We start from the raw sequence: 16,420 nt of genomic DNA, 5'->3' as shown, positions 1-16,420 counted from the left end.
CTTTTTCAGCCATATCTAATGTAAATTTGAAGGTCTAGGAGGGGGGCATCTCCCCCCCCCTGCCCCCCCTCCCTACGCCCATGGATGAGAGTCAAGCACGTGCGTTGTCTATCAAGCTTGTTTATATATATTTGTGTCCAATTTCTAAAGTCGATATACTACACCATACCTAAGAATCGAAGAACGAGGTTAAATCAACAGAGACCTCTCGTATAAACAATTACTTAGCTTTTGAATATTAAGATGCCACATTGCAATATTTACATCTCTTATCATTTTCAAGTATAAAACAACATTCAATAGAAAAAAAAAATATTTCTATCTCCGATGCATTCCTAAGTTTTTGCGGTCGGTGTAAGAAACTTCCAAGTATTCTTACTGCTTTATTTTGTTGTATCTGTAGCGGTTTACATGAGGACAAAACGTATTTAGGTATATAATAGTTCAGTAATTTAAATTAGATGCAATCGAAGAGTGATAAATAATTTTTAAAGCTGAAAATGTAAAAATACGTTTTGCAAGACGCATAGACTCCATGTTTTGTGAGAGTTTTACACGTTAACGGACAATATAAACTCAAATGTTTATTATGTCCGTTATTTGTCCGTTTTACACGGACAAATAACTGACAATATAAACTCAAATGATAGAAAATGGCAAAAAACACGTAGTACACCTCCATAATTTCACCATGCAAATCTTGTGCTAACAAAGAGACATAGTACTCCTTACATGAAATGTTTTTATTATCACGTTTGAACAACCGAAAACCGTAAACTACCTTTCATGAGGTTTGGGACTAAACAGTTGAAGACAAAACATTGGCTAACTAAATTTGTTCTTAAAAATAAATTTTGAATCAACTCAGACGATACTTTTGCTTTTACAGACATAGCAAATGTCACATGAAAATAGAATCGCAAGACCGTTTTTCTCGTGCAAGCATCGCAGAAGATCGTCTATACACATCAAAAATAAAAGCGGACCTAATACGGACCCCTGTGGGACAACAACATCTTCATGGTCATCCATCATGCTCGACAAATGACCACTAACATCCTCTGCGATCTGACAACCACGAAGATATAATTTTATTATCATTTCTATCCCTTCCCCTGTATGCCTGCATTTTCCATTTCATTAATAAGAACATCATAGTTTAAAGTGTCAAATGTATTTTCAATTTCAAAGAGCAGGGTCGATGCATGGTGATTATATTCGACGCAATCATTTAATTCTGATAAAAGAGGTTCAACCACTGGTTCTGCTGAATGGGACGCTAGAAATCAAAACTGACATTTGGTACAGAAATTTATTCTATGTAGATATGAAGAAAATATGTTTTAACAGTTTCTCCATGACTTTTGAAAATGGTGACAAAATCTTCAGAGGGCGATAATTATATAAACGAGATTTATCTTCTTGTTTGTGTAACGGTATCACATGCAGTTTTCCATCTAATCAGAATGAGCACCTGAGTTATGGAAGTTATGGAAGAAGTGGTTCAAGAATCACACGTGTCACATTTTGTAGCAAAGTAGCAATAAAATATGAATTGACGAGGAGTGAAGTGGAGGCAATGGACAAAATTGCTGAAGATCTGGGAGATACAGCCAGATGGCGTAATAGTAAAATACTGTGCTGGCATGTTGATAAATTAAAAGATAATAGTTAATATAGACTTGTCCCAGTTAATAATTGGAACGGGGCTGCAATTAGTGATAAGGAAAGAGTTAAAGAGTGATGGGCAGAACATTTTGAGAATGGGCTAAACCGTGACATGGTTACAGGAAAATATAAAGAAAAGAATGAAAAAGTTTGTGACAAATTGGATGTGAAGTACTACTTGGATGTTTTAGTGACAGTACTAAAAGGATTAAATAATAACAAGGGCCCAGGTGCTGATAGTGTGGTAAATCAGTTATTTAAATATGGTGGTTGTGAAGTTAGAAATAAATTAGTGAATATTATGAACATAATTTAAAAAAAAAGGAAAATACCTAGCGAATTTCAGAAAATTCAAATTAAACCCTTCAGGTGATAAGAGCCAGCTTGGTATTTATAGAGACATTAGCTTGGCTTCTGTAGGAAACAAATTACTTAGTATAATGACACTCTTTAGACTTAGAAATTCTGTAGATAATGGTTTTGGAGAAGAAGAGTGTGGTTTTAGGCAGGGGAGTGGACCAACCATCAACCAAATTTTGCTCTTAGATTAATAATTAATAAATGCCTTAGTCAGTAAACCTCTTTAGTCCTCAGTTTTATAGATTATGAGCAAGCGTTTGATTCAGCTGATAGAAGAGCTTTAGCGAAGGTGAATTGAATTGTAAACCAGATAAATACATTAAAGTAACTAGTGATATGCATGAGAATAACATTGCTGAGCTGCCGTTAAGGTAGGAAATGAGGTTAGTAGCTGGTTTCGTACTGAATCGGGATTTAACCAGGATTGCGTTATATCCCCATTTATATGGATCATTTTGATGGACTTTGTCTTAAGGAACACAGCAAAGACAATAAGGATTCAGGGTGCAACACAAGGTTGAAAAAAATAATGTTAAGCAGACTAAGTCTCTAAGACTAGGAATAAGTGAAGGTGAAGAGGTGAGATTGGATCGATCGATCAAGTGGATAGTTTCGATTACCTAGGTATTATTAGTAAAGACAGTGGTTGCAGTGAAGATGTTGAAAGTAGAATAGCCAAGGCCCAGGGTGTTTTTTCATAGCTTAAAATTTTTGGAAGAATAGAAAGATAAATGTGCGAAATAAGGTTAGAATATTGGAAGCAACAGTGATGACAGTGGGTAAGTATGGTTCTGAAGCTTGGGCGCTCCGAAAGACGGAGGAGGATGTGCGATATATTTTGCAGAGAAATTATCGACGGATTATTTTCGGTACCCGATTCTCAATCTCATCGGTCTAAGTGACCGATTCGCAAACAGTGAGCTGTACGAAAAATTTGGTTCAATCCCACTTTCTAGGGCTAAAATGAGAGAAAGGTTGAGGTAAAGATTGAGGTTTTAAATAGCTTCGGGTGGAGGAGGAATGTCCGTAGCAGTGTTGGCCTCGGGCGGCTTGCTGCTGCAGTGAATTGTTAGTAGTAGTAGAGGTATTAATAACCTTAAAAACTTCTTTGAAATCCAACGGTGCTAAAAATGTATTCCTCTGGAGGGTGGGATCTATTGCATATAAGACCAAAGGGGAGGATGAGAAAAGTTTGCTGCGACAAAGATGATCCAATATTTTAAAAAAAAATTACGATACATGGAAGCAATGACTTCTCACCCTTTAATTTCTACAACATTCATACTAATTAGTACTTCAGTATGAGACATGTTTCAGTTTCTTCCAATTGCGTCATTAATTCAACTCCAAGTTCTCGTAGGAGAATCTAAGTTCCGAAAATTTGCATAATATACTACAATAATTTGACTCTCTTAAGAATCCTCAGGAGGAAATTTTCATAATTTATAAGATGTGTTATATTTATATTAGCGGGCCACTTTATCCTAATTTATCTTATCTTAGCGGGCCACTTTATCCTAACGCTACAATACATAGACAAAAATAGAAAGCTTTTTAATTTTAAGTCATAAATCTTACCTAAAGGATCTCGAGGTGGCACTGGCGGCGGTTGTGTAACCTGTTGTGGTGGTAGTGGTGAATTTTCTCTTGAATCAGTTGCCTGTAAACCATTAGGAACGACTGTAGACGAGGCCACAGTTTGCTGGTTTGGTTGCGCAGGAGTTTGCTGCTGATTTTGTGATACTTGTGTGGGCGCGTTTTCTGTAGCTGAACTAGCGAAACTGCAAAGAAAATCGGTAATAAATACCAGAAATTAAGATGAGATATTTCTTGAAGCGCCTAGCCAAAAGAAGCGCTTAGACAGGTCAATCGAAAACACGCCAAGATACTTAGACATTTTCAAAACAAAATAACTAGGTTTTATAATCACAACATTCTGGAAGTAAAGAATTAAAGAGAGCCATGTATATTTTTTAAATGTACTGCTGTCCTAACGTAGCTAAACTCTTGGTATCTTTATTGCCAATGGGCTCTTCTAGAGGTTGTGTTGCCAGAAGATGAGACAAAACATGATCCTTTGAAAACAAGCCAAAAATAAGCCAAAGCCTTTGAAAAACAAGCCAAAACTAAGCCAGAACCTTTAAAAACACAAGCCAAATAAGCCAGACACGTTTTTAAATGTAAACACAAGCCCAGGCAACAACAGAAACGCAGGGTAACACAAGCAATTTACGCCGCCAGTCACCATCAAAATGAGCTAGTCTGGCATGAAATAACCCCATATGGCAACACTGTCTAAAAGAAACACTATGATAATGAAAGAGTGGTACCATTCGATTCACAAACTGACACTTTTTCCAGGTATTTCCAGGTTGCTATCCTGACAACGAGCCCCCTCCCTCCAATTCAGATCAGAGAAAGTTTTATTTAATCAGACTTCAAGTTTCCTTCCATTTTTATTGACGTTATAAAATCTTCTTAAAATAATATATTTGTCCAAATCCTATCTTGGTCTCGAAATGGCGTGATACAATTCTGTGGCAAAAAAATACAGAAGTCTGTTAACGAACAGATGCACGATAATTCAAGCAATTGAGAACAACAGATAAATATATTATTTAGGGCTATATCTGGCCCCATTAGGGTAGATAGGGTAGATTATTACGAAATTTTTGAATGAGGATTCAAAAATTTCCTTGCAGCAGAGGAACTGGATACGTACATGCAATTTGCCTCCAGTTTGCTAACCTTAAACATTAACGGAATTCAGAATTCCTAAATATTCCAAAAAGAGAACATGCAGAAAATTCCAACTATTAAAAGTTCCTTCCATGTGACAAAAACCTTCTTGGAAACCTGGTATGTTCTTAGAAGCAGCAGGTAAATATGTCAAAACATCCTTATGAAACATTTCAAATACACCCATGTCCAACTGACAAAACTTATCATAAATTAAAGGCACAGATGGACCGCAAAATTAACAGATATTAATAAACGTATACAATTTTATATCGCCCATTCCAACCCAACGACCACCACCCAAGGTTAAAGCTTCCTACTCAGTATAACCATGAAAAATAGTTATTTTTCAGATCTTAAAAAAAAGTGACACGAGTTCTATAAACTTCATAGACCTTCCTAAAAAGGTCAGATTATTTTTCATTAACTTGAGACCCCAAAAATTAACAAAATACCACAAATGGTCTAATAGAGAGATCAGTATTTAGGCTATCCATAGCAAAAAGGAGATATCAATAAAGCTCGATATTATTTAAGTCAAACTTCGGGACGTTTAGAAAAAAAAAATCCTGTACCTCGGAATCAGCAACCAAGATCTTGATGCATTCCGTCCAAATACTGGTTGCCCGACTCTAGTTTGACTAGACATTAAAAAAATTTTGCTGTATTGCTAAAATAGTATTCAGCAAATAAATATATTAAACCAAGGTGCTAAAGTAAATTTATTCGACAAGAAATAAAACAACAATCTGCGAAATTTTTTCTCTTCAATACGGGTACAAATTAGTAATATTAAAAGTCCTTAGTAACTACTGCGTTTTAAATTTACAGAAAATATACACCTTGCAACACATTTGAAACAAGAATTTTTATCTGTAGGGCTGGCCTTAGTTATGTGAAATCCTAAATTACTAATTTTGGATCCTTAGGTACAGCATTAACAAAAGGAAATACGGCAGCTCATAACGCATTTTTTTTTTTTCAACAGGGCAATTATAGAGTTGTAGTCAAACAGTTCGTGGTAACGAACTGTAAGTAAGGAGCGAACCGGATCAATAGTAACTGAAACTCTAAAAACGGAATTTTGATACCAATAGATACATCAAAAGAATATGATTTTTATGCTGATTTTAATTATATAAGCTTCATCAAGTTTAGTCTTATCCATCAAAAGTTACGAGCCTGAGAAAAATTGCCTTATTTTCGAAAAAAGGAGGAAACATGATCTAAAAGTCATTGAACCTTAATGAAAATCTCACAGTCAGATTCAGCGTATCAGAGAACCCTACTGAAGAGGTTTCAAGCTCCTATCTGTAAAAATACGGAATTTTGAATTTTTTGCAAAAAGAAAGATCACGGATGCGTGCTTGTTTTTTTTTTCGCCAAAGGTGATCATATCGATCCAGTGGTCCTAGAATGTCGCGAGAGGGCTCATTCGAACGGAAATTAAAAGTTGTAGTGCCCTTTTTAAGTGACCAAAAATTGTAGGGCAACTTGGCCCCCTCCCACGCTCATTTTCTTCCCAAAGTCACCGGATCAAAATTTTGAGATAGCCATTTTGATCAACATAGTCAAAAAATCTAATTATTATGTCTTTGAGGACGACTTAATCCCCCACAGTCCCCGGGGGAAAGGCAGCAAGATATGAACTTTACACAATTGTTTACATATAGTATTGGTTATTAGGAGGTTTACCGACGTTTTCAGGGGGGATTTTTTTCTGATGAAGGGTGGAGTGGTTCGGAGGGAAGGGGTTACACGGGATAATCTTTCTATGGAGGAATTTTTCACGAGGGAAGAGAATTTTCCATGAAAGAGGCGCCGAGTTTCCCAGTATTATTTAAAAAACGATCAGAAATTGAATAAAAAAAATTCAACTGAAAATAAGGAGCAACATTAAAATATAAAACAAACCCCCCTCGTCATTACTTCGCTCTTTACGCTAAAGTATTTTAGTACTTTAAAAAATACTATTTATTCTACTTCAACTGCCTTTGTGATTCAGAGTTCATTCTTAGAAATCGTTACAAAGATTGAACATCACTGTAGACAGCAAGATATTGACTAGGGGGTGATCCTTCTATTTTGCGTCATGATTTCTATTTGTGTTAATTTCCGATGTAGTTTTTTAATTTTAGACGAAAAAACTTGTTTTTTTTATATAGTTTTTCTTATAAATCAGATTTGTTATGTCAATGAGGCTTCATTTGAAATTGCGAAGTCATTCCTTGCTCTACAGAGGCCATTAATGCGCACATGTTCTTTCCTTCGATTGAAGGTTGCATCACGTGATAAGACAAGACTGTGAGATAAACTTTAAACACATCAAAGATACGTTGGAATCAAGGAGCAAAGAATTTGATTAACTGTCGATAAGTACACACGACCGTATTCAGAGAGATGAGGGGGGGGGTCTATTTGTCCCATAGTTAAATCAGTCTAATACACTCCGTTATTTAATTTTACCTACACGAAAATGTTTTTTTTTCGAATTCCTAGAAGCACAATCTCTGTCTATGTCTATATAACTGAAATGCTTGGATGCGGTTACTTTTGGCCACATTACCATCAGACAAATAAAGGGGATTGTTTTTTAGAGGCATAGATCAGGTAAAAAAAATTAAATAGACGGATCATACGCAAATTCTAGCAGCCTACCATATTGAAAATCACACAGTATACAAAACCCCTCTGCGTTTATACTTGGTTGATGTAGAGAGAAAAATTTTACTTTCAAATTTTCATACTTCTTACTTCGGGCATTAACTTTCCTGATGAAAAACGAAAAAAAGTTTTTACCCTTTGAGCTACCTTCTCTACTACCTTCTCTGAAGAAGCGTGAGATAAGAAGCGACCGGTATGCTATATTAAGAAGCGAAAGGTACTACAACTTAAGAGAAAACGTGATATAACGAACGTAACTGTACATGTGAATCTCCACTAATGATGCCGATTAGTACATATTAAAAAAAAAAAAAAAAAAATTAGGATTTTTTACCCAACGTTTTTATCCTGCTGCCTGAATTTTTAATTTGAATTTTTACTCAACGGTTTTTTTTATCTTGCTCTCTCCACCTTTTAAGGTTGACACTGGCTAATTGAGAGACGAAGATCCTTAAACTGTCCCTCTTGGAAAACAGAGCCCTCTTGGATCCGTGAACTGTCGCTAGCATATAGCCAATTCATCCGATTAAGATCCTTTACACATCTAGTCGCCCATCTGACCTGAACATAGAAATTCGGTGAGGAGAGTGGTAAAAACATCTGGGACTCCTAACTTCTGTCCTCTGTGCAAGAAAAAATTGACCACGAACTCTATGCAATGCTGCGAGTGTAAGAAATACGTTCACGCAGCACGAAGTGACATGACAATAAAGAACAGACTGACTGATATAAAAAAGGACTCAAGTGGTTTTGTCAGCCGTGCCTTATCAAGGCCGAAAGCTTGACTCTAAGAGACAAAGGCGAGCGAGTCAAACCCGTTGGACTTTCCAAGGTAAACTGTAAACATACCTGAAGTCGTAATTCAGACGAAAAAAACTTGCCACCTAATGGCACATATTCAGAGAAAGAAAACTCCGTAGGTGGCACCTGCTTAAATTTGTTTTCGTCGGAGTGCCATCTAACAGCATTATTGACACACTTGACTTGCCCATGATCTCCTTCAGATGCCGTTCGACAATCGACACTAGAATTAACATGATTCTAGTGCTATTCCCGCGAGCCGGTCTTCCGAGATCTCAACAGTCAGTGCCGGTTTGTCTACAAATTCTTCTTGGCTGAAAAAAGTACAAGAGCCTTCCACTGGTCTAGGAAGCCACTCTTTATCATGGGACGCAGTAGAAACGACACCCTTTGAACTCTAAAAGAAACAGGATCAGGTCCCAGTGGCATCTACACCCGTGAAACAGGATGATAATACAGAATCACTAGCCTTAGACCTGGTCGATGTTCTTATAGAAAGAGTGCAAGATCAGAATCGCATCATAAATGAGCAATTATCACTGATTGCTCAACTTGGAGAAACCAACGCAGCATATCGAGCCATCATGACGGACACGACAAAAATTCTAAACAGCAACAACGATGCGCAACAATAGTCTTAGCTACAAGCTAGGAAAAGCCACGAAATCCCCCACATCCTCAAGTGTGGGCACAATGAGTGAACCGCTTGAACTTGTAATTACTAGAAAAGTTTCGCGGATTGTTGAATCAGTAGCTCAGACAGAGTCGTGCGAAGTAGAATCCAAAACAGATGATTCCCATGCGATTCAAAACTCCCACTTTGACCCCTCTTTAAGGATAAACCCAAAGTCTGATGCCCCAATGCCAAAAGAATCGTGCTTTTATTTAAAAAAAGGTCACTGTAAATGGGGATCAAAATGCCGACTCAGTCATGAAGAAGTACTACCGCCGATCTGCTAAGACCACCAAACAAGTAGAGGCTGGCTCATTGCTCCAGGAAATTGCGGAGAGATCAATCCTGGAAAGTGCAAAAATTCGCGGCAGGCGTTTGCAGCAGGGGATTACGCTGCAATTACTATCATGCAGACATCAAACCTATCCCAAATCCAAAAGCTAACCACCAAAAAACAAAAACACTAAAAAACTGGAGACTAGCCATAGACCACCACCCACCGAAAACGAAAGAATCGTCCAAATGGAGGTCGCGAGTTTTCTACAGAACTGGCTCAGACACCACCAGGAAGAACCACCACCAGGGTTTTCTCCAACAAAAAAAATGGTTGGAGAAACACAAGAACAAACCCCCCCCCCCGCCCGAGCGAAAACAAAATTACAACCGAAGGTACAGCTAGTGGATCTCATCTCACTCAACTTACCAGCAAAGGGTAAGCTCCCCTAACAGTCACCAATCGACGAGGAGACTTTATCTGAAACCAACCAGGAGTCTAGTACAGGAAACACTTTTTTAAACACGAAGAAAACAACAGAAACTAATTCAAAATGCATTACTATCCCTCCCACCTCAACAGGCACTCACGATCTAAGTCTGGAGACTCCTGATCCGTCTTCCTGCAACCTGAAAAGAGGGAAAAGGAAAACATGTTTTGATACAAGGCCAATCCAATCTTACCGTTTTCCAACAATATCCCTGCCAAATGTTCGATCTCTCAATACTAAGGCAGAGGATATGGAAGTTTTTCTACGGAAACATGACATTGACATAATGTGCATGACTGAAACATGGATCCCGTCTCCTACCTTGGCCATGATTGATGGGTATTCCTGTTATATTTCCCCATACTGCAGCGCATCGGGAGAGCCTCATTGGATTCTGGATGTCGCAGTACCAAAGGATCGTGACATAAAGGTTTCCTGGCTGTGGGCACAAAACAAAAAGCCTACTTGTCAAGTGCCGTCATTGATATACGTCACGGTATATTTCCCACCAAGAGGACCATATCGGCGACAACTAGTGGAATACTTCCAACAAAGTTGCGACTTCACCAGAACACATATCCAAATGCTAGGATCTTTCTTTGTGGGGACTTCAACGACCTGAATCCAACTGGATCAAAAGCTCTACAGCCCTTCATCAAATAGCTAAAGTGACAACACGGGGAAAAAACACCCTTGATTTGATTTCACTACATCTGTCGATTTCTACTTAGATCCTTCAGAGGAAGCACCACTCTCAACCAGTGACCATGCACCAGTTATATTACGACCGAAGTAGTCAATGAAACCTAGTAAATCAACCCTGTTCACCCACAGTCCACTTGCAGAAGAAGGTGTAACTGGCTATAGAGAATGGCTCAACTCATTATGCTGGTTCCGCTTTTTCGAAAACAAAAACGCAAACAGCATGACCGAATTCCTCTATGAACAAACGATTCGAAAGTACGAAAGATTCTTCCCTGAAAAACGAGTTAGAAATAGGGCACATAATAAGCCATGGGTTACTCCGACAATTAAAGATCAATGGCAGAGCGAGACATGCTTTATGAGAGAAAGCAACACTCTGACGAATATAAACGGAAGAGAAACATAGTAGTCAGACTACTAAGGCAGGTTAGGCGTCTATATGGACACCAAATTTTCGTTAAGTTGTCACCCAGTGACCCAAGGAAGTTCCAAATAACTGTACGGAAAATAATGGGACAGCCGAAGTCTAAATCCACCCTGAGGGACCAGCAAGGAGAGAATATAACTGCAGAAACAATTAATGCACACTTTTCAAATATTTGCCACCAACAGCCTCCCCTCAAGACGTTGCCACAGAATGGTCCAATCGAAACTACCCCTATCATCGCGGTTACGCAGGTCCAAGAAAAACTCGAAAACCTAGACATTAGGAAAGCCTCGTACCCTCGTGTAATTTCTATAAGGCTGATATATGCATGCTCCCCCTTACTGGCTAGACCGCTGGCTATGATGTATTGTCAGTGTCTACTGGAAGGCATTTTCACAGATAAGTTCAAAAAGGCATTTACCACACCGATTCCAAAGAGAACATCACCAAACTCACCATCCAATCTCAGGCCAATTTCAAAGACGCCTATATATAATAATATAATATAATATATATTGAAAACCCGTCGTATACAATAAATGTACAATGACAGAGTATACAAAAATACGAAAAGAGGGAACAAAACGATAATAATAACAACAAAAGCAACAACTTCTTAAATAGTATACAAAATAGTACGAAAAGTGGAAACTGATAGATAGCATACTCAAAGATTACAACAGAAACAACAACTTCTTCGAAAATAGCAATAAAGACAACAACTTTTGAAAGGAAAAAAAAAAAAAAAAAAAAAAAAATAAAGAAATAAATAAAAAGTGAAAATTAAACAACCAAACTTGCCCACTCGTGCTTTAGAATTGCTGGTTTTGTTTTTTGCCGGCTAATAAGTGTCTGAACAGCTAGATTTGGGTCCGCTAGGTTATAGCGCCGAATCAGAAAACTATTTTTTGTCCAAGGTTGCAATTTTAGTAGGTACTTTGCAAAACGGAAAAATATAGAGCGGATTTTAGGCTTTTCACGTTTTGCCAATAAATTCTAGAAAGGGATCACATATAATATATGTGGCAGAGCGGTAGCGTTGTAAATACTTGCCAGTAGTGGACGGTTAAAGCTCAGAGTGGATTTAACAATCAAAGCATAGGAGCTGGATATTCGCCGTTCAAGATGTGAGATCAGGAGGGAACGGGTATGCTGTAATGAGGAACCTATTGGAAGCCCCAGATATACTATTTTATCAACTGGTTTTACTGAGCAATTACCTAGTGTGATATTAGTAGGAGGGTCATTCTTCCAATTATAAAGCAAAACTTCCGACTTTTGGGAGTTAAATCTCAGACCGACTTTCTCGTAGTTGGACTGCAGACATGAGAATATTTCTGAAAGGCGGTTAAGCATCCAGCTGAGATTCAGGGTATCATCGGCATAGCACACTAGGGAGATGTCAATGGAACTGAGAATCCATGATGAAGGACAGCTGTCTTGAGGTTCAATAATCTAGCTGTTGAAAAAATGGGGGGATAGAACTGCTCCCTGACGGGCACCTTTACGGACTGGTATCAAAGCTGACAGTGGGGCTGGTGGAAGGCCTTTATCGGGAGGGAGCTTGAGTCACACGCGAAGGTGAGAATAAATATCATGGAAAGCCCGGATGATATTTGAATCCACTCCTCTTTTAGCTGAGTTTAGCAACATACGTGCATGAATCAATGAATCAAACGCTCTCTGCAGGTCTAAGCCCCCAATCACTAGACTTTCTCCTGATTTGTGTGCATCCAGGAGTGCATATGCAATGACATGGAGCACATCCGCACAACCAATGCCGCGTTGGAAACCGAATTGTCTTGGTTGACTACAACACAGTTTTTCAAACCCATCTACGAATAAAAGTTCAAATAACTTGCAGAGAGTGGTAGCAACCGTGATTGGACGGAAAGAGGAGCATTGCATGGTAACTTTTCCTTTTTTAGGAACTGGCGTAAGATCATCAATTGAGAAAGAGGTTGGGACAATACCCTGAATGAGGATAATCTGCATTAGGAGGGTTACATGACTAATGAGAGCGGGCCCACCACTTTTTAGATGGAGTGTACTGATCCCGTCAATCCCAAAAGATTGTTTAGGTTTTAGGTGAGAGATGGCCCTACATACAGCTCCCTCTGTTACAAGATAATCACTCCAAGGACACCTATCTAAGAAGTCTTCCAACTCAGCTTCGTATCTTTCGTTGAGGGCTGGGTCAGGAGGCGAAAATTCTAACCCATAATATGCGTACCATTCAGAATCAGGGATAGCAGATGCGGATAAAGACTCGTCGCTTTTAGAGGAAAGAAAACGCCAAAGGAGAGACGGATTAATTTTGGCCCGTGTAGATTTGATATGAATCATCTTTTTTCTGTGAGCTTTTAGCTCCTTTGCGAATTTTCTTTTTTTGAGCAGGCGGATTGAATTGACTACCCCCAAACGGGGTCGTCCACAAGAAACCCAAAGTCGAAGCCAAAATTTAGACTTAGAATGGGTATCCACTAACTCTGGATTTTCAGACCAGCCAGGAAGGGTGTGATGACGGGGTCTACTTAGAGGGACGGCAGCTCTTGCAGCACAGCAAAGGGCATGGCCAATTTCTGCGCAATAAAAATCAACTGATAATTGTGTTTCCTCCCTTGAAAGAGCAGTTAATCCAGAGAGAAGATGGAAAGGGACACGGATCTTACTAAGAACTCTGGTGCCTTTTTCTTGAAATAAAACGGGGTTAATTTTACATCAATCACGGCGAGACCTAGGAGGTGTTTTCGAAGTAGTTTCCGTTTCTGTATCTGAGCTGTGGTAAAGAATATCGGCTGAGAACTGTATTGGTAAGTGATCAGACAGCTGAAAATCAAGCACAACATTGACAGGCGAAATCCTGAGATTTGCGGACGCAACGACGTGATCGAGATCTGATGTGGACATTGAGGTGTGTACATGTGTAAAATTTAAATCTTTGCACTTGAGATCAAACTGGTCTCCAAAAATACTAAGCAACAACGTAAAACGTAAAGACCTAGATAGGAGCGGTTCATTCAAGTCGCAATTGAAGTCACCAACTAGTATGCATTCAAGGCTTAAGGATCTAATACGGTTAATACACTGGCCGAGTTTATCACTAGAATAAGTAAAAGCACGCTCCGAACGTTCATCATGGTAATTTTTAGGCAAATATACATTAATAAAAACACAGCCCTCAACACGAATGCCAGAAAATTATCATTGACTTCAAATACACTAGATCTTATAGTCGAACGAACAAAAGTGACAATACCACCGGAAGGTTATCCTTTTCAACTGAGCTGATTTGCTGAAACTGAATAGACCGATCCTGATCTATTAAAACTAAGAATACTTTTACTGCGGCTTGTGACGAAGTGTTCTTGTAAACCGACAACTTCACTTTGCTAAAAGAAAAAATCTAAGATGGGAATTTTATTCGTGAACGAGCCATTAATGTTCCACGATAAACATTTATCTGCATAAGCTTCAGATGTCATTTCTTTTGTGGATTACTATTTGAGGGACATTTTACACCGTAACACGTGTGACTGCCGATTTTGCATTCAACGCAGAATGTCGGCTGTCTGCATGTTTCATCTCGCGTAGAACGATGTTCACTTGAGGCACATCTAGAGCATACAGGTTCAACCGTACACTGGGAAGCGAGATGACCGATTTTGTGACAGTTATAGCATCGTCTTGGCAAGAACTTAAACGGATTAGCAGGTAGACGCTCGTAGCAGATAATCACCGAAACACTCAGACATTGTTGGAGCTCACTAAGAGTCTTAAAATACACTTTGCAATAACGGGATTTTCCGCACTGATCAGTCTTCGTACTATTCGGGATTAGATATTTTGTCCTTCACAGTTTATATCCTCAGGGACATTTCGAAGCACAGCTATGTGCAGGGGTTCTCGAACAGTAATTTTGAGATCGGGCTTGGAAGATTTCGCTTTCTCAACGATTTTCGTTGCTGCAGCTTTTGACCTGACCACTAGCTTCCATTCGTTTGCAGATTTGCGAAGTTCACTAATGTCATTTGTATTTTCACAGAAACTGTCTATGAAAGCTTTCCGGTCATTTGGGCCATTGAGCTCCTTGGGGGGGGGTTTTCAAGACGAAAGAATAGGTAGAGTTTCTGGGCTTGGACGTTTCAGGTGCACTACGACTGCTTGTGAAAATACTGGTGGCTGGAGCGGACTGGGTGGCCAAAAAATTATCAAGCTTCCGAGAGAGTTCATTTACTTTCGCAGTAACTGTTGCATTCACCGCATCTCCGATGACCGGAACCTAGTAGGGGTTAAAGATGACAAATTTTGGCATGCTCACATTATTTTTCGCAGCTGAAACTAGAATTTTGCATATTTCAATGATATTGTCTTCATCTTTAGAGTAGAAAACAAGACGATTGGTAATATTCAACTCTGTATGAAGGATTTGCTTTGCCTTTATAAAATCTTTATGTGTATAGAAAACAACACACGCTTTTACGATACACTCCAATTTTATTCCATCTGTAAGTGCTCTCGTTACACAATTAAGTAACGGATTCGAAATAATTTTTTCACTTTCAGCCATCGTAGTTCTAAGCGTAATTAGATCTTAAATTAAAGGCATAAGACTAGGACTTGCCCGCAAGGGGGCTTTTTTAAGTCCCCCTACTGTCCAATAAACGCCTTCTAATTATCAAAATTAAATAATTCAATCAAAATGAATAGCAGGAATTCACTTACGAGAGAAGTAAGGGACGTGTTGGAGGCTGCCAACCTTGTCCCCGCAATTTAAAGGGCAAGCCCAGCGGGTACCACGGCTCTTGCAGACAACTCTCTCACCCCTCTTCTGCCTACTTCTCTCCTGTCACTTTTATCGCAGCGTAAATGCCTATACTGTTCCGAAAACTATTTTTGATTTTTGGCTTATTTCGTATCGTATGTCCAATTTATATTCGTATTGCTTAGTTTGATGGCTTTTCTCCAATTGTGAAAAGTCTATAATCCCTGAAGGTCACTGAATTAATTGATGAACATAGAGCAGGAATATAGGTCACTGTAACTAAGCCAATTGTTATTACGAAATGATAAATTACTTCACTTGAAAAATAGACTGGTTTAATAATATCCGAGATTAGATGTGGTCACTCTGAACTCTGAACTATCATTTCATAAGTATTCGAAGATTTAATTTTACAGTAACTACTAGCAGAAATAGAACACAAAATCGATCCTATGCAGTTCGGTTGTCGCCGAGGACATAGCACAACACATTATCTGGTCGGATTACTTCATGATCTACTAGAACACATAGAAAATCCTGCGGCCCTTGCTGAAATAATCATTTCTGATTTGGTAAAAGCTTCGATCTGCTTGATCATGAGACTGTAATCAACGAAGCTCGTGCCCTGGGCGTCTCGCAGTTTCTCTTATATACCATCGCAAGTCTCCTTTCTGGTCGTCAACAGTCCGTATGACTCGAAAACGGGGAAACATCCAACTTCCAAGACATCAAATGTGGAGCGGCCCAAAGAAGAAAATTAGATCCCATATTATTTGTGATAGTCATCAACCGACTGATGAGGCAACACACACAGAGGTATAAATTTGCAGATGATCTTTCACTAAGCCTGCTGC

General features: G+C 38.8%; 1 protein-coding gene across 1 annotated transcript in view; it reads right to left on the bottom strand.

The window, feature by feature from the left end:
* The window catches only part of Syn (synapsin), a 186,546-nt gene that overhangs the window by 10,128 nt on the left and 159,998 nt on the right, over positions 1-16,420 (bottom strand). Inside the window, exon 14 of the mRNA XM_089100068.1 lies at positions 3,607-3,809. Within this exon, the coding sequence (XP_088956194.1) occupies positions 3,607-3,809 (203 nt within the window). The remainder of the gene's footprint in view (positions 1-3,606; positions 3,810-16,420) is intronic.

This window comes from Artemia sp. Qi Xiang Cuo, chromosome 14 (assembly GCF_049724085.1).
Source record: "Artemia sp. Qi Xiang Cuo chromosome 14, ASM4972408v1, whole genome shotgun sequence".
Taxonomy (NCBI): Eukaryota; Metazoa; Arthropoda; class Branchiopoda; order Anostraca; family Artemiidae; genus Artemia; species Artemia sp. Qi Xiang Cuo.
This window is presented reverse-complemented; position numbering and strand designations above follow the sequence as displayed.